Source organism: Haemorhous mexicanus, chromosome 2 (assembly GCF_027477595.1).
Source record: "Haemorhous mexicanus isolate bHaeMex1 chromosome 2, bHaeMex1.pri, whole genome shotgun sequence".
NCBI classification, from domain to species: domain Eukaryota; kingdom Metazoa; phylum Chordata; class Aves; order Passeriformes; family Fringillidae; genus Haemorhous; species Haemorhous mexicanus.
Window position 1 is genome coordinate 31,320,495 of NC_082342.1, and position 23,171 is coordinate 31,343,665.

At 38.6% G+C, this 23,171-nt stretch overlaps 1 protein-coding gene across 2 annotated transcripts in view; it reads right to left on the reverse strand.

The window, feature by feature from the left end:
- Positions 1-23,171, reverse strand: part of MAN1A2 (mannosidase alpha class 1A member 2) — a 133,765-nt gene that overhangs the window by 39,552 nt on the left and 71,042 nt on the right. For both annotated transcript variants that reach the window (XM_059838142.1, XM_059838143.1), the window contains 3 exons: positions 7,477-7,571; positions 5,924-6,047; positions 5,390-5,483 (listed from right to left, as the gene is read on the reverse strand). In XM_059838142.1, coding sequence (XP_059694125.1) covers positions 5,390-5,483; positions 5,924-6,047; positions 7,477-7,571 — 313 coding nt within the window. The remainder of the gene's footprint in view (positions 1-5,389; positions 5,484-5,923; positions 6,048-7,476; positions 7,572-23,171) is intronic.

The following is a 23,171-nucleotide window of genomic DNA, read 5'->3' on the forward strand; positions in this document are numbered from 1 at the left end:
CAGTGTTGGAAAGCAGAAAGGAAGAATGCCCAATTTCCAGAAATGTGCAAACGTGATGTGCATGCCCTGACTTTGCAATAACATGCAGATTTGTCATTTCTTTTGTTATTGCCCTTCTAGCTGGTATTCTCATCTAACATGTTTGCAAATGCAAAATAAATTTTTTCAACATATTTTAATTTTTTAAGAAATCACTTTTCTTCAGTACCAATCAATTTCCATAATTTTGAAATCCCAGCTTTTTAATCAACTTTCTGTTACATCTGCTTAGGAAGCTTCTCTAGAAAGCACTGTTACTGCTTTTGAAAATAACCTAAATTCAAAGTCCTGATGTTCCTAAGTACTGAGTAGCTCCAACTACTCACAGTGTGTAAATGAAAAGCTAACAAAGTCAGCTGAAGGTTAATGTGAGAGATTAGAAAATCCTTTCTGACAGCTATTTTCCTTTCAGTCTTACAGAAACTGAAACTCCAAAGCAGAAGTATTGTAAATAACTTGTTCTTACTGGACCATCACCTTAGCCCATATGTAAAAATGGAATCTGTCATCATTCCTGTAGGCAATATAGCTCTGTTTCTAGCAAATGCCCCAGTGAGCTGACAAATACTGAGCTACACTCATTCAAGAGATGTCTGTCCCAGCCCCCATGCTGCAATAATACCTGCACATTATAAGCTTAACCCCAAATATTTAGCTATCATTTTCCTCCTCCTGGGTATAATGAACCCCCTTGCTGCTACACAGCATAAAGTGTCCAGTTGTATTACAAAGCATTTGCATTGGAAAGGATGGGGATTTAGCAATGACCAGTAAGCCATTCACCCAGCAGCTCTTAGAATTGGGGTTTACAGCATTCAAGTGGAAAGAAATTATGGGATGAAGCAGTAGTCCCTGCTCAGTCCTGCTTGCTGTGGCTTCAGACCCTGGCTGCTGCTGCTTCACTGAGGCAGGGAGTAAAAGAAAGAAGTAATCTGTCACCCTTCTTCAAGGGCTATGTCAAGTGCATTAAATGCAAATGAAAATTTATATTAATTAAATTGTAATCACTTCAAAGACATGCCTATAGATTAATGCCACACTGACATAATGATTTGACTCATCTCTATAACTTGTTAAGGACCTGGAAGAAATGGTCACATCCTTCTTGATGAAATGATTATTACTAATTGACTGGTAGGTTACTTCACTGGTTATAGCTGTTCAGGCATTTGTAACAGAAACACTGACTGGTTTGAAAGAAAGGACACGTCTTTGTAAGCTCCAGCAGATGAACAAGTGGAAAAGATGGTCTGCACATCTCAGGGCACTGTCCCCAGCACATCATTCCCAGCAGAGAAACTGCAGAACATGCTATTTATACTGAGATCAAAAGGCCTGCACTCTGATAAATCAAAGCCCAGCAGAAATGACTCACTGGACCCTGCACCCTCACATCAGAAGGATGCTGACAAAGTTACAGCATATCACACACACCACTCCCCTTCCCCTAACCCAAGAGGAGCACAGACCACATTTGAGCATACATTTTAAACGAGGCAAACCAAACAAGACACAGCAACATGGCCTAAGATCTATTGAGGCTAAGAAAGAAATATTCTGAGGCACAGAAAAACTCTGTAACAACTGCTGATCCCCAAAAGGCCTGAAAGACCTCTACAAAAGCTAGCTTACCACCATTCATGAACCCTGCATACACAAAGAGAACTGGGGGACCAATATACCTCTGGTTGAAACCCACAAAACTAGGGTGTGCCTAGGCTCTTAGTGGAAACAGCTCTGAGAAGGTATCAAAATACTCTAACAAGTATTAAGGTAGAAGGTACTAAGAACTTTCCACAAGGTTTTGTTTGCAAGTAGAGATGGATCCAGTTTACAGCCCTATGAGGCCACACCAAAGCCACAGAAAATGATGCTTCCCTTTTGTCCCTCAATCTTGCAACAGGAATTTCCTTTAAACATTCAAGTTTACCTACCAGCTTGTTGGAACAAAATTAAACAAAACAGCAATACTTCTAAAAGGGTACAATTTCTCTTTTATTCAAATAGTGTAATTTTTTTCTTTAAAAAATAAATAAAAAGGCAAAGAAAAAATGTAACAGCTGAGAAAACTAGACCTAAATTAATTCTTCCACTATATATTTTGTCTAATACTAAGAATCAACTGGTAGTAATAGCATTAATTGGTCTGACTGCTAAGTTCCCATCACCACTGATGTTATTACTACTTTGAATAAAGGTACTCACCACTAGAATAAAGGGTACAGAAATAAAAAATAAACCATCACTAGAAAGATGCTATATTGCAGCTATATCCCATAGTTCTTCAGCAGAGTATTTAGGTATGCATTTATGCTGATTTATTTTATCTATTTCACACCCCTCGTGACTTAGTTGGAGTACTGCACAGATTAACAAAAAAACTAACTAGAATTGAACCAAAAAGTCTGAGCAGAGAAAAAAAATGTTGAAGAAAAGCAACACTAGAAAGGTCAGAGAGAAGTTACTTGTATCTAGGCAAATAAAGTGTTCCAAAATAATTCTCAGAAACTTATCTGCAGAAAGTACTTTGTACAAGATAAGATGCATCAAACTAAGGTCACAGAAAAGATGAAAAGGGCAGCTTTCCCAGAAGCTGGAAAAAGAAAAGCTATGCTTTGATACTCTTTCCATTGTCTCAGTCTTTCCAGTACAAAGGTATATAACAAGCCAAATACAATGCTCTTTGAAATTACCTTCTGAGGGGAACATAAAAGCCTTGCTTGCCTGTAATACCAACCATGGCACTCAAGCCAGTAACAGTGTAGGGGGCTTAGACACGAGTCCTCTAGTGAATTGGGATGTTGGGTGTGAAGGCATCATCCTTACTTGACTCACTCATGCATAGCAGAACACCACCTCTGCAAGGGAGAAAGAAATTCCTGCCTAAGCCCCAGCTACTCCATCCCATCTGTCCAGTGTTTCAGACCATGTGCTCCTTTACTGTAACTTAAATTTTTGCAAGTAGATGCACCAAAGAGTGATCTACCAGGGATACAGCCGAGACATTTTCTCATCATTCCATCCAAGTTTGTGAAAGGAAATGAAGAATTATGCTATCTAGTCTCCACAATATCAGTATCAGGTTCACAAATGCTGTTTTGTCCTAGTTTCAGCTGGGACAGCATTAATTTTTAGAGTAGCTGGGAGGGGGCATGGCCAGACCCTAATGTTGTTCAATACCATCTCAGGTCATTGCCAGAGGCAGGGAAAATGACTCCTTTCAGGAGAAGGGCATCCTTTCTGGTCAGGGAGAAGAAACTGGCTGGAAAGAACAGGTCTCCTCTTCTGTGTAAACCATTTCTTTGTCTAATACCTTTTGTTATTATTATTATCGGAGTTACTGTTCATTTTCTTATCTCACTGTTGTTTCCAGTAAATTGTTCTTATCTCAACCAGTGATCTGTCGTGCAGGAGGCAGGCAGAGGGCAAGTGAGCAGCAGATGTGGTTTTTACTAAAATGAAGACTATTATCCTAAGCCATGATATTGTTACACTGTAAAAATCCTAGAAATATTACAAGAATATCTGAATATGCACTTAGAACCTTATTTGCCAAAAAAAAAACCACCCAAACACCAATCACCAAATTCCAGGAAATAAATGTATGACTCATGATCAGCATAGAAAAATTAAAGGCTCTAAGAATTTGTATTTCTTTTTATCCTCAGAACCTAAGTCTCAGTTTGTAATCCTAAACTTGAGTCCCAAATGTATTATCTTGCAAAATCCATTTAATAGTATGTTTGAACTCCACCAAACTTCTGCAAAGTTAAACTTTTCACTGTATGTTTATTTTTAGTGATGAGGAGTATTTTATTCCCAAGAGATACTAACTCTGTGCATTGTAATTACAAGAAAGCTGGAGAGGGACTTTTTACAAGGGCATGTAGTGACAGGACAAGAGGAGATGGATTCAAAGTGAAAGAGAGAAGGTTGAAATTAGATATTAGAAAGAAAGTCTTTACTGTGTGGGTGAGTATGCCCGATCCCTGGAAGTGTCCAAGGCCAGGTTATAGGCTTTGAGCAACCTGATCCAGCGGAAGGTGCCCCTGCCCACAGCAGGGGCATTGGAACTCGATGATCTCTACTTGCTCCTTCCAACCCAAGCCATTCCAAGATTCTATGAAACAGCCTCTAAAGAACCCTGGTGATACATCACATTAGACTACTTTTGATAAAACCAGCACAAGCAGATGGCTAGGAATTAAAAAAAAAAAATCAATACAAAAAATTGTTTCAAAGCAAAAATACAAAATTGTCTTTTGAATAAATAATGTGTGAGTATTTGTATTTGCATATTTTCCTATTTTTGAATATGCTGTTAAACTTAAATTTATCAGAATTTGTCCCATCAATCCATTTGCCCATCTCAGATGGTGTCATGATTCACTCAAAGATGTAAGATGCTTTGGAGAGAATTTTGGCTTTAAAGATGGGATTAGAGAAGTATTTCACAATGACTGCAATGACAGCTGCATTCATCTCCCTCACATACCAAATTCAAAGTCAGAAGCAGATTCTCAGTTTGCAAGCCAGAACATGTTCTGCTGGATATTTACAGCCAACCACTGAAATCCCCAAAACCTATCAATGATGTCAAACAGGACAGAAATAGATCATCTTGCCTGTTTTTCCTAAATAGGCCTGCACTTAAAGAAAAAGAAATAAAACCTTGAAGAAAAAAATCTCTTTTATCACTGCCACTATCAAAGCACAAAACCACTCAACTTTTTTTGAAAGAACCACTACAAGAAAGGAGTGGTTCTTTCAATGTTTGCGTCTCTCTCTTGATGTTTTATCTCTCCTCTTAACTTGTCAGCAACAATGCCTGCTTTTTCTTTTCACTCCAAAGCTTTTCTTTTTTTTTTACATCTCTAAGGAGGTTCATCATGCCATTTCACATGCCACTAAGGAGATGAATTATGTTTGTAGATGTCAGTGCCTAACACAATTTAACCACCACAAACATGTATTAATGCACGTCACCACACAATAATCCACTTACCAGATGGTTTGCAGAACAAAACCAGGAACAGAATCAAAATGAGGAAATACTTTCAGCCTTATTCTTTATTACTGGAGATTTTATTGACTGATAAACATAAGGATAGGCATCAGATTAAGCAGCAAGCTTTTTTCAGAAAGTACCCTAAAAAGTGAGCTCTGTGACTTCAGACAGAGACAGGCAAAGATTCATTTCAGGAGATCTCAAGTTCAAGCAATCCTTCTGTGTTTTATGTTATCAAGCAATGCTGTTTGCGCCCTACAGAATAAACTTTCTGATTTGCAACTCAGCAACAAAGTAAGAAGTAGACTTCTAATTAGGAATTAATAAAATAAGAATACTTACGCTGACCCCACCGGCCTGTTCTTGGATTCAAATAATTTGGATAAAGTCCATTAGGACGATCCATTTTTTGAAGTAACTTCCGAATGTGCATGACCTAAATTAAATCAAGAATCAGGTTCACCGCTAACAACGTTCGTCTGCCCTCTGCACAAAGTTAAATCTAATCTTTTTTAGTTTTCTTTTGTTTTTAGTAGCAAATTTCATTAATCTGAACCACAAGCTTTCCTCAGGGCTTTCTTCAGATTTGTACGGTTTTGGTTTTAAAGGACTGCTCACATAAACATGCTTAAAAATCATGATTTTTAAATGTATTCTGAAATAAATAAGAAAATCTATGTTATCATATATTTCTACTTGAAAAATACATCTATTTGGTAACAGAAATACAAGCAAGAAAATATTTACCTGCTACCAAAAATGGAAGTAAAATTCAATATTGAAAGTACTTCCCCTTTAATGAAATTTATGATAAGAAGTGATTTATGATAAAGAAGTGATTTATTTATGATAAAAATATTGATATTTGAGACTCACCTTGTTGTAATATACAGGGTCCCCTGTCAAATAGCTGAGGTGGACAAATTCCATGTGCAGAGTACCAAACTCAGCAAGGATGCTGCTGCCAGCAGAAGCCCAGCCCCAGTTTCGACCAACACCACTGAATTCCAGCAAATATGCATAAAGGAAGGAAGAAAACAACAGAAAATTCAGAATTATTGTGCACAGCACAACTATCATAGCCAATTAAGCAAGAAACAAGAATATTTTAACCCACATTTAAGATTACAGGAGTTGTGATTTGATTGGTCAGTTGGTTCACTGGTTGGATTTTTTTGGAATAAGGATACCATAACCTCATCAACAAAAAGTCCTACGCTTAAATAATAGATTACCATGAAGTCACACAAACATGATGACTTAACACTGGGCTCAATCACAGTTGTTCTTTATTCACTGCATGTTTTTAACAACAAGAATCAAGGAAAGACAAGTTTTGAAGGTGGCAGCGTTTGCTGCCTTATCCTGCTGATCTGCTGTGTTCCCTGTGCTTGTGTGGGATGTGCTTCCCTACCTTGTGTCTGCATAGTAACACACGATTGTTTCCTGTTGGCACAGTATATGAGTTCCTCAGACTCACCTAAGGAACCAGCAGAAAGTGTGACATATCTCCTACCTTTTGCACTCAAAGTCACACCATCTTGCTGGTCCTAACTCCTAAATTACCTCTGGTTTAATCTAATCTGGGAGTTTTCACCACCTTTCAGGATTGGGTCTTTTAATTTCTGTAGTTAACCACGTATTTCTGAAGATTACTTCTACTTCCTCTCATAAATTATTTCAGTTATGAGTAAGTGTACACACAATCTAGATATACATCCTAATTCAGCTGCTGTTCAAGGACATAGTGAAAATGTAAAGAATGCCTTGCATCAAGGCATTTCTGAGGGAAATCCTAGCACTGAGCAGGCAATACAACATAAATTAGGCAAGGCAGTTGTCTTCCATGAGGCAAAGCAGACCATCTACCTTCAGTCTGATCTGAACAGTCATATAAGGAGCCTCTCCATCTGCACAGACCACAGCTGACTTCAGCATGTCAGACTTTATACCCAAGCTAAAATGTAAAATGCAATAAGTAACTTCAGAGTCCCATCATTTTCTCAAAAGCTGGGAATCTTCTAAAGGTAACACACACCTCAAACAGTACAGAAAACCCAGTAAGTTCAACCATGTCCTGCAAACAATTCTGATTTTTAACAGATTTTATAATGACCAAAGAAACAATTATTAAGCTCAAGAACAACACACAGAATAATACCCTAAGTGTGGTCCAATGGTAAATTGAATATTTATTGCAGAATCATTTAAAAAAAAAAAAAAAAAAAAAACCAAACCAGGATCAAAATGTATTGCAGTTAATGGGTTAGAACGTGCTGAATGCTATCAAAATTATTCTAACATGCCAGGAATGACAATTTGTCTGCATTTTCTACAGTTCCACTACTAAGAAAAACTGATGTATGCCATTATTAATTTTAAGTTGGAGGGAGGGGGAGGAAGACATTTCACAAAAGAAAACTCATTACCTTTTCAGATTCACCATTGCCCATGGTATACCCGTAGGTGTGTTGAAGGCTGGAAGAAGTTTTCCTGCCAGTTGCACTGCTTTGATCTTGAAAACCTAAGATAGTAGGATCAATTGCAAATAGTTACAAAGTCTGTTTTATCTCCCAGAACTGTAAAGACTGAAATTTCCTTGCTCCACCTACCTCTTTGTATTAAAAAAGCTTTACGTTGTAAAAAACATATTAACTTATAATTTTTTGCTACTTGTTCACTTTATAACTTTCAGTTAGATTTGAACATGAAAAGCAAACTTGTCATTTTGATTTCTTTCCTTCCAATCTCTCCAGCAACAGTTCTTAGATTCCCATTACAGAAGAATATCAGGTCTCCTCCCACCTCCCTCCACCGCTATTAGGAAATTCAAGTGCTTTTTAAAACAGTCTTTAAATCATACCTTGTATTTTTCAGTTAAAAACCAAGACACAACTCTCCTACCCAAGTATTTTAGCTTTCACAAACTTCCAGCCTCTTTTTAATGAGTTTATTGCAGACAAGAGTTCCTATTATTTTACAAATATTGGCTATGCAAAACCAGATATGCAGTTTCCTCTAGTTTTTCCTTCATCAATAATGCATATGAAAAATAATTCCAGGGCTAATCTTGCCCCTCTAGTCTGATCCCTCACAGAAATTACTGACAGTACAAAATCTCAGTAATTTCTAGTGCTATTTCTACTTACTTTTAGAACATAAATCTGTAACAGCCTTACTCAGAGCCCAACATTTATTAGACAGACAAGCAATTTGGAGAAAGTTGCTTCTAAGCCTACCTGCAAGCATGTTTTCCAAAGGCATATTTGGTATCTAGATATACATAATATAATAATTCATACCCCATGGTATGAGCCTGCTTTGACCAGTTAGTTGCTAGCACACATTTTAATTAATGCCCTTTCCTTTCAGTATTTGCTACATTTCTGGACAAGTATCTCCTTAACCTGAAGATAACATTATTTACCAGTTTCAGGCACCATACAAACCAGTTAGAAAAAAAAATTCCACATCCCAAAATAACTTATGCAACACAGATGTAGCATAGAAACATAATCTCTTTGGTGACCAGCAATAGGACATGAAGAAACCTAATGAAGATGCATAAGGGCAATTTCAGATGGGGAAAATGTTCTTCACTAAGAGACTGGTCACAGCACCAAGCCTGTCAGAGCTCAAGGAAACTGGGGATGATGCTCTTAGTGACATGATTCAGTTTTAGCTAGTCCTGAGAGAAGCAGGGGGTTGGATTCCTCAGTCCTTAAAGGTCCTTCTAACTTGAGATATTATACAATTCTATTGTCAACTACCTGACCAGTAATCTGTAATCAAAATGAATAAAATCTTTAAGAAGGACTGCAGCGGTTGATTTTTAAGAAACTGAAAAGATGCTCACTAGAGAAGCAAGCTGAAAAATAAGCAATGAAGAATATCCTTATTTTTCATACGAAGGTGGGAAAAAAATCAATATCTTAATGTTTGAGGAAATGACTAGTGAGACATGAAATAAACCAGAAGAAAATATTAAAGATGACATCTAACTGTATTTGATGCAGCGGAGTATGGAGAGATAGAGGTGAATCTGAAAGCAATGAGCCAGGATAAAGAACTTTTAGAGAGGTTCTCCATATGAACTGTAAGATGGGATACATCTAAACTGAAAAAGGATATACCTGAGAATATGATTTGGAAGAACTGTGAAGCAACAGAGGCAATACATCTTGAATGATTTTTAGCAAAGAAACTGACAAGAGACAATCTTTGAGAAAATATGCAGAAATTTAGCAGTAAAATTCACATAGCACTTTGACCTTGAATAAAGGACCTATTCAGAACAGGAAGGCATAGTATAAGGAAGAGGTATACTACAGGTGGAATCTATGGTAACTGGGAAAAAAATAAACCCTTAGGAGAACTAAAACCTCAGTCTTGGCCCAGTTGCATAAGAACTACCTCATTTGAATCTATAAATAAGTGTCAAAAATTGATGTTGAACTTTTAGAATTTTAAGTAGCAAATGGGTCAAGAACAGACAGAACTATCTACTGGGAGTCATCTGGGGGGACTCCCTCTATAGTGCAGGCAAGCTTCAATACCTACTCAAGAACAGAATGATGACCTCCAGTGAAATAGTAAATAGTCTGGAAAGACATTTGTAATATGAATTTGTTTATCTTCAGCTTTCGTATCTTGCACCCTCTGAAAGTGCTATGCACTATCATATTGCTCATTAATAAAAGATACTGAAACATTAGGGTAAGAATATTCAATGGAAGAACATCCTTAGAAACATCCTTGCTCAAGAATATTCTTAATGGCTAACTATTTACGTTGCTATCCAGCTTTTAATGAATTTGAAATGTATGGTATCTGAGGAAGGAGATTTTAGCTAGAGTGTATGAAGTAAAGGTTTTGCTGATCTAAGTGTGCATGAATCTGGACAAGACAGTTAAAGCAAAGCAATCACAGAGCCATTTCAGCATCAGAGCACCAGCAGGAACTGCTAATTCAGACAACCAGGCTGTTAGCAGTAGCTGCCCAAACTGGCTGTGATTAAAGGCACTTTCCTGTCACCTCCATCGGGCTGAGGACTCCTGAGCAACACTGAGGTAGCATCAGAAGGGTACAACACTCCCTCTTTATATGCTTCTCATCTAAAACTGAATGTACAGAAACAAAAAATTGGTTGAAGGCATGCCTTTACTTTCTATTACTGTCATCTCAGTCCGATCTCACGGCTACTTCTGCATAGAAAAAACACTGAGTGCTTGGCACAGTGTTTACCTAAGCAGGCTGGAGTAAGAACTGGGAGACATTTGTATAGGATTTCATCAGAGCCAAGTGACCACAAGAACATTTTGGAGAGAGGGAGGGAAAAGAAATGTAGCAGGCAGTGGTGAGTGAGGCGCCATTTATGGGAACCTGCAGATGTATCCAGAGAGTTCTGCTGTGCTCATTAAAGTGCCCTCTTTAGCAAGTTTCAAACTTACCATAAGAACAAGAGTAAAAGCCTCTGGCTCTAGCTTATAAATAATGTGCTGGTATCAGACAACACAGTTACTTATCATGTAATATTTTTACTTTAATTTTTTTTTTTAAACTGAGTTGAACTCATAGATTCTATTTCAGCCCTGGCGGTTCCCTGCTGACAGGCGATGCATTTCAAAAAATACACAGGCAAGAAGAACAGAAAAGAACAAAAAATGAATGGGTGCCTTAAAAACAGAGCTCATTAGGAAACAGCAGAAGAATTGGGGTTATTTAGTCTAGACATAAGATGTTCAAGAGAGGACAAGATAATGACTTTTCAGTATATAAAAGGCTAACACAAGTAAAAGGAAATAATATTTTTCCATGGACACAGAGAACAAAAAATAACACCAAAATGGACCATGGAAAGGTAACCTAGTTATTAGGAAAAACTTGGTGATAAGAATAACTACTAATACAGCATGACTGTGATTGCTGCAAAGTCATCACTAAAGCTTTTAAAAATGCTCTGTACAACACATACAAAGACTTCGATGATAACTTTGCCAAGGAACAGAAGAATAACCGAGAATTACTCAGCTGTCTTACCACTCTTCCAGCCATGTTGCTGCATTTTGTTTGCATGGCAAGGTTTTAGTAGTAGGGGGACACAAGGGTGGCTTCTGTGAGAAGCTGCCAGAAGGTTCCCCATGTCTGGCTGAGCCAATGCCAGCTGGCTCTAAAACAGACCAAAAATGGGTCAAGGCTGAGCCCATCAGTGATGGTGGTAGAGCCTCTGGGATAACATAATTAAGAATGGGGTAAAAAAACCAACCACAGAACAGTAACTGCAGCCAGGGGAGTGAGAATGTGTCATGGAATCCTGCAGACACCAAGGTCAGTGCAGGAGGGAAAGGAGGTGCTCCAGGCATCAGAGAAGAGATTCCCCTGCAGACCATGGAGGTCCATGGGGGAGCAGAGATCCACCTGCAGACCATGGAGGAGCCCCAAATGAGAGCAGGTGGATCCTCAAAGAAGGCTGTCACCCTGTAGGAGCAGGGCAGACCCGTGGCCCTATGGACAGAGGAGCCCACACTGGAGCAGGTTTGCTGGTGGGACTGACAACCCCATGGGGGATACTCAGTGGAGCAGTTTGTGAAAAACTGTGGCTTGTGGGAAGAACTCATGTTGGAGAAGTTCATGGAGGGCTGTCTCCGGTGGGAGGGACCCCATCCTGGAGCAGGGGAGAGTGTGAGGAGTCCTGTCCCTGAAGAGGAAGGAAGGGCAGAGATAACACCTGATGCAACCCCATTCTCTGACCCGCTGCGCTGCTGTGGGGGAGGAGGTAGAGAAAATCATTAGTGAAATTGAGCCTGGGAAGAAGAGAGGGTGGGGGGAATGTGTTTCAAGATTTATTTTTTATTACTCATTATCAATTAATTACCCCTAGTCAAGTCTGTTTTGCCTATAACAGTACTTGGCAAGTGATCTCCCCCTGTCCTTACCCATGAGACTTTCACTGCAATTTTTTTTGTCTCTCCCCTGTCCAGCTGAGGAGGGGAGGGGCAGAGCAGTTTGGGTGGGCACCTTGCATCAACCCACCACAGATCCCAAGTATGGGATGGCCTGTGCACATTCCGTACACATAAGATTAAAATGTTTTGCCCCTCAGGTATGGTATCTATTCTGTAGACACACACAGCACCTTTCATGGAGACCATTCATCCCCAAGTTTCTTTGTTAGCACAAAGCTACAAGTATAGAACAGATCAGAATCTTCTTAAAGACAGCAGCAGCAAGACATCCCACTTTGAAAGTGCAAAAATACTGTTCTAGGTAAATGGGTATTAATCCCAGGGTAGCTGTTCTGTCCACTCCCAAAATATGGACATTCTTCAGAAAAGTTTTAGAAGCCACTGTAGCTTTGGAAAAGTGTCTCCATTTTACATGGCAAAATCTAACACATAAAGCTCAACATTTCTTTCCTCAAATACTGTAAACCATGGAAGAATTTTCCCCCCTTCTAAAAACCAAGCTGTATGCAGCTAGAAGGAAAGAGAGGGAAAATTGGCAGAAAAAGCAAAATCTAAACCCCAAATCGGATAAGTGGATCCCTCATTAAGATGAAAACAGCAATCAGTATTTACAAACTAGTATGTACAGCAGACCAGCTGTGAGGGCTTGAATAATTTTCATCCATGAAATTGATGCTTAACATATCAAACCTGCCACCCACCCCACAATATGAAAGCTTGCTCCTGAGCTGATTAATCCAAGCAAGGCCATTAAAACATGCAGCAGAAAAGGGTCTTAAAGATTTCAATGATTCTTCAAAAGCCTTATTGATGTACCCAGTGACTGCCTAGATGCATGGCTGCAGCTCTCAGAAGACTGTATTATGCTAATACTGCTGTTAGGTGTTCCCTTCCAGCATTATGAATGGTAAACAGCACCAAATGGCCTCTGCTCCTAACTTTGAGAGCGATGAGAGATGTTTTCTACAAATAAGGAATCTCTTTCATTTATGTGCATAGAGCAGCCTTTGAATCGTTCTTATTAAAAAGAAATAAATGCCAGACTTCTCTCTAATCTGATGGTTATTAACTAGTGAGAATCTACGGACTTGCAATGTGGCTGGATCTGTAGGCTTGATAGTCCTGGATCATTGAAAAAAACATCAGACAAAGCAGACATACTGCACAAGTTCACAGAAATGTAGTACTTGGCTCCCCATCAGTACTACTACATTGGTATCAAATCCTGAACACATTTCCTTTGAACACTAAGGATGAAGATGATGGGGGAGACCATCAATCTACTAAACGCAGATGGAAAAATCAGAGCCCTTGACAGCAGTACCAGACTCAGACCCTTGAGGAAACTATGTGGTATTCCTTGGCCCAATCAAGAATAGTTATCTTTCTACCTTCAGAGTTCAATCTGCAGCAGTCAGCTCCTCACTGCTTTTTGGTGGCTAAACACTCATTTAAAGGTCAATGTCTTAGAGAGTACTCTCTGCATGAGTAGAGATCAAGGTTCATGGTGAAAATCAAGCAGCATTATCACAAAAAAAACCAAAACAAAACAAAAAAAACCCCACAGAAGTAGCTTAATAAGCATTGCAGGTTTGATGACTGTTTATACATAAGTCTTACTGCATAGGAAAAAGATGTCTGCATGCCAGATAAATAATAAGTTCCTAGATGAATAGCTCTTAACTTCCAACAACCTTGCCTCTGAAAATTTTGAGGTCTCCCAGGTTTGGGGGCTCCCACTGTTCCTAGGGCATTCTCCCCTGCTAGTAGGGGCCATCTTGCTACTGAGAAATGGAGAAACAGCTCCCTCTTTACACATCTGCATCTAGTAATTTTCACTTTGTAATTACAAAGTCATCTTGTGAGATGAGGGAGATGCAGTAAGATTCTGGTAACATTTCAGCAATCGTAGTATGAAATGAGAGTGGGAGAACACTTGAGGTATATTTCATAGATGTTTGTTAGTGATGATTGAAGAGGTATGCCACATCTAGAACTGGTCCTGGAGAATGTAAATTATGTTCATGTGAAATTTAGCAAGGCAGTTACAAACTACACTACCTACAGAGGTGAAATGATGTAGAAATACATAAATTCAACAGCACCTCATCAGCACTTTAGGTTTCTTGAATTGTAGCAGATGTTCAAGGAGGGAAAATTTGCAGGTACTGTAAAGACAATGCCATAGCTGAGGTACTATTGCAGTCCTTGGTGAGCTGCAATGATTACCAAAGTACTTGATGAACAACACTTAGTATTTCCAAAAGACTGAAACTCTTTAAACAAGAAAAGACTTATTCTGCAAAGGGAATGCTCTATGAATTTATATTATTTTGTGACAGAAAAAAATCAATATGAAAATGAAAAATCTAAACCCATCCCAGCAGTCTAAGATCAGAGTTTAAAAACCAAGAATCAACTTGAATCTGGACTACAGTGACAACTTAAAATGGCTACAATGACAATTTGTTCTACTTTCTTTACTTCCTCCTTTCAGATATTTGCACAAAATGATGGGGTCTCTCCTGAGCCTTTTTTTTCTCCAGGCTGAACAGTCCCAGCTCTTTCAGCATTCCCTCAAATGAGAGATAATCCAGTCCCTTAACTATCTTTGTCAGTCCTTTGCTGAACTCTGTCCAGTATGTTCATGTCTCTTGTACTATGGAGCCTAGAACTGGATACAGCAAAGGCTAAGAACTACCTCCCTTGACCTGCTGGCATATTTGCTAATGCATGCCAGGATACCATTCACTTTCTTTACTGCAAGGACAGATTGCTGCTCATGGTCAACTTGGTGTCCACAACTTTTCTGCAGAGCTGGGTGGGACTCACAGATAATGGTGCATGGGTTTGTTCCTCCCCAGGTGTGGGACTTTGCCCTTGCCTTCACTGAACTGTATGATGCTCCTGTCAAGCTTATTTCTCCATCCTACTCAGGTTCCTCTGCGTATCAGTTGCTCTTCCTAGTTTGGTGTCGTCAGCACATTTGCTGAGAGCCCCACCTGTGTCATCACCCAGATCATTCCTGAAAACATTGAAGAGGATTGGACTTGGGATATGCTTTCAGTTACTGTCCACAAACAGCTGATATATTTTGCACAGCTGGTAATCAACCTCTGAACTTCTCTGCTCAGACAGTTTTCAATCCACCTCACTATCTGTTCATATAGGCCATACTTCACCAGCTTCCTTATGAAGATCTTATGAAAAAAAGTCAATTTATCAGAGGTCATCCAAGTCGGTTGAATATGAGTTCCCCAATCACCTTGTTCTTCTGGGGAATAGTTTTCTAAATTAGTTGCTCCATCATCTTTCCAGTGACAGAGGTAAGATTGGCCAGGCTGTAGCTCCCTGGACCCTCCTGCTTGCCCTTTTTGAAGGCAGGAGCAATCTAGGGGCGATGCCATCACACTCATCTTGAGCATTAGCTCTGGTGCCCAACGATACCCACTTAAACCTTCGGAGGCAAAGCTACTACACCTCTGTGAGGCACTCAGCTGTTACATGCGGCAGTTTACACAGGCAAAGGGAAAGAAACTCTGCCTAATTCTAACAGTCTCCAAAATTTTTAAACACTGCCAAATTCACCCTCATGTAAGTCTAGGACTGGTTACATCTGCTGCTCCTGTGCTAGGAGAATTCTGGTCTCTCAAGAGCAACAGGAAAAAGCAGATAGTACTTAAGCCATAAATATTACATAACTTGATGATTTGCTCATTTCACAAGGCAATAAATGCTTCATGGAATGTTCCTTCTTTGTGGAAAAAAGGAACTCCCTTAGTTTTCAAGATATGTTGACTAGGTTGACATTTTCTTTAACTGGTAAAATCACAAACAAGACTTCTACAAACACTTTTCTTTAAGAAAGTCACACCAGATTCCTCCCGGAAAGATAGATTTTAGCTGACAATTTTAAAGAATAGTAGGAAAGGCAAGGAAGGCTGTCCAGTTTCAGATGACACATGAAATTAGGTGATGAAACACCTAACCTGAACTTCATGGCTACACAAGCTTGGCTCTCCAGAGATTCAGCTTGTAAAAATTGTCTGTTGCAGGGTATCACAACCATCACGACTTCCAAGGTAAAAGCTGCAACTGTGCTCTACACTCTACTTCTGAACCCAGAAGCTCAGTAAAGCCCACAGGACTGGACAAGTCCATTCATACATCCAAAGCTGTTGCTTTCCTAGAAGCTCTACACTGTTTTGAGATGAAAATACTAGTAATGATTTTTTGGAATAATGGATACAGGGACAAAGACTATCAAAAGAGATGGGAAGAAACTATCTGATCATAACAATCTAGGGGAACTATCCTAGTGGTGGTTCCTAAGTCAAGAGTTGTACAGCATTAAAGTGCCTATCATATTGTTCAGCTATAGTCTACAAATGAGCTGAAAAATAAACACAAAAAATACTCCAACTCCATCAGTTAATTGCAGATAAGACAGATATTGTCTGGTTGACTACAACTTCCCCTATTTACATTTTACAAATTACCAATTATATATTCAAATGCAGCTTCTTAGATAAAAGATAAATACTCTGGTGTTTCTCTATCATCAGCAGGCAAACAGAATTCTTAAGTGATACTATCTTTACCAGCTACAAAAGTTTTCCAAAGCTAGTTTCCTGGACAAGAGACATGAGGAATCCAGTTACTGTTGACTGAGGCATCTGAGGATGTAATGAAATATTCATTGGTTTCACACTACTGTTATTTTTGAAAAATCCATATGAGAAAGTCTGTGCATATATTAGCTTATTAGAAATATTCAACATTTTTGCTTTAGAAGATCTGAACATAAAAATTTGGCATGTACTGGAAAACCAGCTAATCATATTTGAACTACCTGGCACTGGCTAATAATACTTCAATTAAACTGCATAATTTCCATTTACTTCAATAGCTGTATTAGCTTCCTTGGCACAGATTTCATGCATTTCTGAGTAGAAATGTTACATGTTCTCAATTTTTAAAGGGCCTTCAAATCCAAGGCACTTTACACCAGTCAGTCAACATCACAGATGACTTAAAATTCAGAATAAATGAAAATCTGGCATATAAATGCCTCCTCAATCTGATAATTCCAGAAGATGTAGCACATTGATTCACATCCTGTCTAACTGAGCCAGAAACTATGGCAGTCTTGAGTTAATTTTCTCTTCTGCTATTATTATTAGAGTAGTAGGCAATTTTTGTGCTTCATCTTTCCTGCTTTCCATAACTCTGGCTTCTTCACTCTTAAGTTTACCTCCACAAGCAGTATTAACCTGCCAGTTTAGTTACCTTTGTTAAAAAATGGTCCCTGAACTAAAAGCAGCAATCTTGAATTTGCACAACACACTAACTACAGTCACTCTTGCCTAAGCATAATCTCCTCTTTCTGTGGGAGCTACTACAGTAGCAGAGGGACCCAGATGTGACAGCATGGACAATGCCTGGCTTCTGGCTTAAATGTTCCCCCACTAGCAGCTGGCACAGAGAAAGACTGATTTGAACTGTGGAGAAAGGGAACAGAGAAAGAGAAAGGAGAAAAATGAATCAGAATGGCCATCAGGAAATTGAAGAAAAGAGCCATCAAGGGACAGAAGATCAGCATGGAGCTTTGCCAGTGGGGAAACAGAAATGGTAAAGGACAGGGCTTCTAATCCCCTACCTCCTATAAGGTGAAGTGTCAGGGAGACGTTGGTAAAAGAAGGAAGCATAAATAGGCAGTGAAGGGGAGAAACAAAGGCATCAAGAGGAAGGGCAGGGAACAAATGGAGATCTAAAGAAGACAAGACATAAAAGGATGGACTGCCAAGAGTACAGCTGTAAGGAACAGAATTATGAGAAACATCCTGGGGAATGTGACAGGGGAAAAACACTTTCTCATCTCCAAAACATATTCCTAGGAACTAGAATTGACTCTAATATATCAGTTTTTCAACATGCCTTTGTAGCCAAACACATCTAGGCAAAGCAAATGGTATCAATGAATCTTGGGGTGTTTTTTCTTGGTTTTTTTCTATTAATCTTTGGTATTTTGGTACTACCAGCTGTTCTCAGTTGAGTTACACAGCACTGTATGCCTGAAGTTCACAAGCCAACTGATGATCCAGTCACTCTGTGGTTTTTAAGAAGAAAAATCTGTGTTAGAAACCTTAAAAAATGGTTCTGAAGTCAAATAATGAAGATGTTTGTACTAAGCTAACAAGTTTTATTAGAACCATTTTGGTGCAATAGAAGTTATCTACTTCCTCTGGTTATTCATCTCTCTTGACATTGGTTTTCTTTTTGGTAACACCTTTTACTAGCACCTTCTCTATTAATGACAAGTATCTCCTTTATTTCTCATATATTTTTCTATGCCATGAAATTTATTTCCCCATCTATTTCTTTCTTTTGTCTTTCAGCTCTACGCTTAGATTGTCTAAATTTCTACTTTCTTTCTCTGTCTCCCATTTCTCTTGAATGTGCTGCCAAGCTTTCCCTTTTAAAATTTTCTTGATTTCCCCTTTAATCTTTGTCAGAAATGACTCAGTCCCTTTTAGACTGTATTTGCCTTTACAAAGAAAAGTTAAACAGAGATTAAATTACATATTGTTTTACACTATGTGCAGTCATTATACACACAGTCTCCCTTCTCCCACTGGTATAATGTGACAGATTACAATGCAAAAATCACAGTCTAGGGGGAAAAAAAGGTAAAAATCACAGAGCTTTCGCATCTTTAAAAACATATTCCTGACACAATGACAGATGCAAAGCACATTACACTGCACCTGATTAAAGTAAATAGTGTTTGGTGGTTGTTTTTTGTTTGCTTTTTTTTTTTATGAACTGGCTTGTTTTCCCCAATCAACAGATACGTAGCTTCTCTACAGTTTATATATACATATATGGACTAAGTTCTGACAGAAAATTAGTTGGCAAGCAAAACCTATGAGCAATGAATTAGTAAGCTCTGAATCTTCATAGTAGCATAAATTCCGCAAGGCACTTGAAAAACCAGACATTTGTTTTGACAAAATGGTGGGATAAATATCCAGACTCCTGAGGCATAATTTATAGTTCTCAGGACCAGAACTATAAGATAAAAATGTTGCTCTTTTATGCCACACAAATGAAAATAAAAAAGGCTCATGAACAACAACCTGATCATCTGCATAAAATGAGGAGCAAATATTGAGATAACTTTATACAGATACATCAGTAAGGAGTACTGAAGTGGAAGGTTCCCTTCAGAGAGATATCTGGATTGTGTCCTGTATCACATCCTGACTATTCATGTGTCCAGGAGGCATAACTACTAGACCTCTTAGTTTTCACGTCTTTCTACTGCTTCTACAAATCCTTCTAAGAATATCATTACCAAGAAGCTTGCAGCATACCAACAGCAATCTTATAAGTCTTATTAATGACTTCAACAGAAATAAATTCCTCCTCATATTTGAAGTTCCTATTTATAAACCCAAATTCTCATAGATCTTTTGCCACAGGATTTCATACCAAGGTTCAAGCTGAGCACCTCGCCTTTTTTGAGTTTTACATACTCTTCCAAAGCCACAACTACTCAAAATACAATCCCTTATTCCGTTCCCATGCTGGTATGTTCAACATGAGTTGTTCATTTTTCTTGGAACTGCCAATCTGCACCTACACCTTTGGCAACACTAAAACAGATTTAATTTACACAGGCCTAGTTGAACATTCAATTAAATTTCTCAGAAGTTTTCTACTTATTTGCCATCCCAACAAGAACAAACCTACAGTCAGATATAAATTCTTAAGACCTTTATTGTCAAATCACTGCTGTACTGATCAAGTCTTATTTTCCATTATATAAATTTCTGGGGTGGGCAGAAGAAGTGAAATCAGACTATCTGGGTCACAATTACCTAGGTCACCTTAAAAGACCTTTTCTTAAAATGCACATAGGTGCATTATTTTGATATAGGTGCTTATCTTCAATCTTGTGTTTTGAATTGGGAAAAAAAAAATCAAAGAATTTGCTGAGTTGGAAGGCTAGAGAACTTCTTGGTCATTCCTAAAAATTCGTTTCTTGATTTTCCAATTCATAAATGGTAACAGAATGTTACTGCAGACAGCATCTTCTTGATTCCTAATAGATAGGAAATGTTCACCATCTTTATCACGTGGTAGGTGTATACATCATTAGAGGCAACATATTTTTTTGTTAATATTTTTCCTAGATTCTAGTGTGTTTGCTTAGCAGTTATTGCAGCGTTCCTGGCATTTATTTTTCTCTCACCATATCTGTTCTCAGCTAAGCATGCAAATTCCTTTTCAAGACAAAAACATAAGAGTTAGTACTGAATGAGAGCAAGTTCCAAAAGGCAAAGCCAGCCAAAGATGCTTGATTTCAAAGCAGTATCATGTCCAGAGTTGTATTTTAGTTCTGTTTCAGAGTGAAAAAAAAAATCCTGCTGGAAGAATTGTGTTTTCAGTTGACAAAAGACAATGCCATACTTCCTTTCTGGACCAGATAAAGCGTGAAAACCCTCAGGAGGAAAGAACAGGAAAACTCCATGGTAGAAACTAATGTGTTACTATGTCAAGAGTAATGCCAATAAACAAATGTCTGGAAAAACAGCAGGAAGGATACTGTGCTTGCTGTCACTGGTGCCCATCAGCATCAATGTTTCTTAAACTACTGAAGAGGGACAGAAAAACTAACAGACCTGGTCAAGGGGAGATATCATGACACCTGAAGAATAGTTACCAATTACCTATTCCTTCTTAGTTTTTACAGCCCTCCACAGGAACACGGCCAAAGAATGAGTTTTAAGAGAAGCTATCACTGCACAGCTATTGTATTTTCTAGTGCTAAATCAGATTGTCCTTTATTTCCACCAATTTAAAGTATATTATACTAACAGAAAAAACCTATTTCCAATCAGAGTGGAAGAAACAAATTCACAATTAAGTCAGTTTTCTTTGCTTCAGGTGTCGTGCAGCAGCAAGATGCAGCAATAAACTGGGCTAAGTGTCCTTTCCCAGTCAAGAAAATGTTTACTACAAGCCTGGTAAACAGAAACTGCACAGGCATTGCAATCTGCACTGCAGTGAGCTGTGGCAACGCCCAATATGAGAGAACGCTTTAAAAGTCAAAGAAAAATAGAAGGTTTTTTTCAGGCTGTGTCCTGTTAAGAGACCAGTGAGCTGTCACAACTACTTATGAATAAGCAGCTCATCTCCCGGCAACAAGCTCAAATCTCATCTTCATTGAACAGGACATACACAATGTTGTTAACTCTTCTGAGATTTTCACCCTTTGAAAACTTAATTTAGATAAGCCTCAAAGCTTTTATTTAGGTAATTTCATCAGTACAGCTAAAAATCCTGTGAAATCAGTAGACACAGTATTGTCTTACTTATTAAAGACCTATATTTTATATATTTAGGTTGGTTGTTGGGGATATCCATTGACACATATAATTTGACTAACGAGTTTTCCTGAACAGAGGAGATGCTGCTTATCAGATTCCTGTAAAGGATTAGTTTGATTATCTGTTAATAGAGTATCAGGTACTTAACATCCCTCATACTCTGCTTTAAATGAGATTGGAGGCTGGATTTATCCACACAAATGATATTACTATTTTGCCCAGAAAGATATGTCATTTTGATGGTGTTTAAAAAGATGAAAAAGACAGTCATGTAAATGAACTGCTTTAGATCTAAAGCTGGCAAAAGTAAACAGAGTAAACTATTAATCTTCTTTTTTTATATATTGCAAATACCATAAATAACTTTGTTCAACAAAAACAAAACAATAAGCTACCCCTTTTATTATATTAATAAATCAGCAGCAGACAAGAACACTTTGTCATAATGGTTTAAGTGCCCTCCTGCTTCTATCACACAAGAGACATTTAGAATAATATTCACTTTGTTTTCCTTACTTGACACTGTTCCTCAAGCACAGCCGTGTACACTGTGCAACAAGCGACTCTCTATCCATCTCTGGGCTTTTGTCATTCCATGCAGTACTGCTAGCAGGAATATTTTATTTCCAACTGCCACTCACACCACAAGTTTTAATGATTTGTGAAGCTTCACTTCATGAAAAAAAGCAAGCAGTCAATAGGCTATTTGTGCACTCTCCTCAAACAAATGCTGCTCGTACCAGAGAACACTTAGTTACTCTAAAGGCAAGTTGGGGTCACTCCTGCATACCCTACAAATCTCTTATGGACTGCTAACAAAGGAGCTCTTGGCAGAGAATGTAAGTATCACTTACTTAGCCCAATTCTCAGTCACTTTTCCTACAAACTAGAACACATGCAAGAACTGGAAACAACCTTCAAATTCTGCTGCAAACAGCTGCAGATGAACTTTTGTGGGGAGCAATTCCAAAGCTTAACGTTTGGTTTTGGCACAGACTTTCTACCAGATACTAGCCAGAAGAGTTAAATCCAAGTCTTAAGAGATCACTGCGGCACTGCTTTTCTGGTTCTTCTTGCTTCAGAAAATGTGCTGAATTGTCAGAAGCTTTAAGGACTCTAATCTGAGAGGGCCACAGGCATTCAGAGTGCTAATTGCTGACGAAAGGTAATGTCATACTCCTGATCACTGAAGCACTCCAAATCCAGTAACTATCTCCAGTATTTTTATCCACTTTGCAATTACTAATGCCTGAAATGAGCATGACAACACACTCTCACAACACTGTAAACCTTCATGCACATTAATGGGACATATGTCCAATACAATTCCACAGAAGAGATCGAGAACAGGACGTTCACCCTGGGTGCTCATAAAGACAGATGTCGCACACACACACCTGCTAACTCTCCTGCATAGCACCTATGGGTGATGACTAACTAGCCCTTCCTCTGGGATCACCCCTCTGGCAGGGGCTGCATTTCATGCACTTGCAGAGCACAGCACTACTTCCCAAGCACCCTGGAATGTAGTGACCATCTCAGACATGGAACAGAGGAGTGCTGGTAGCATGATACTATAGTCAGCACACACACTGCTTTGGGGGAAATCCTAGCTCAAAACAACCAGCTTGGCAGATGCATTCTAGAACCTGTGATAGAATTTTTTTAAAAAATCACAGAGTAAGCACATCAAAACAAGCAACGACTTCTTAAGGATCACAAAATAAAACAGGCTTACTCACTGAAATGACCATTAAAGAATTT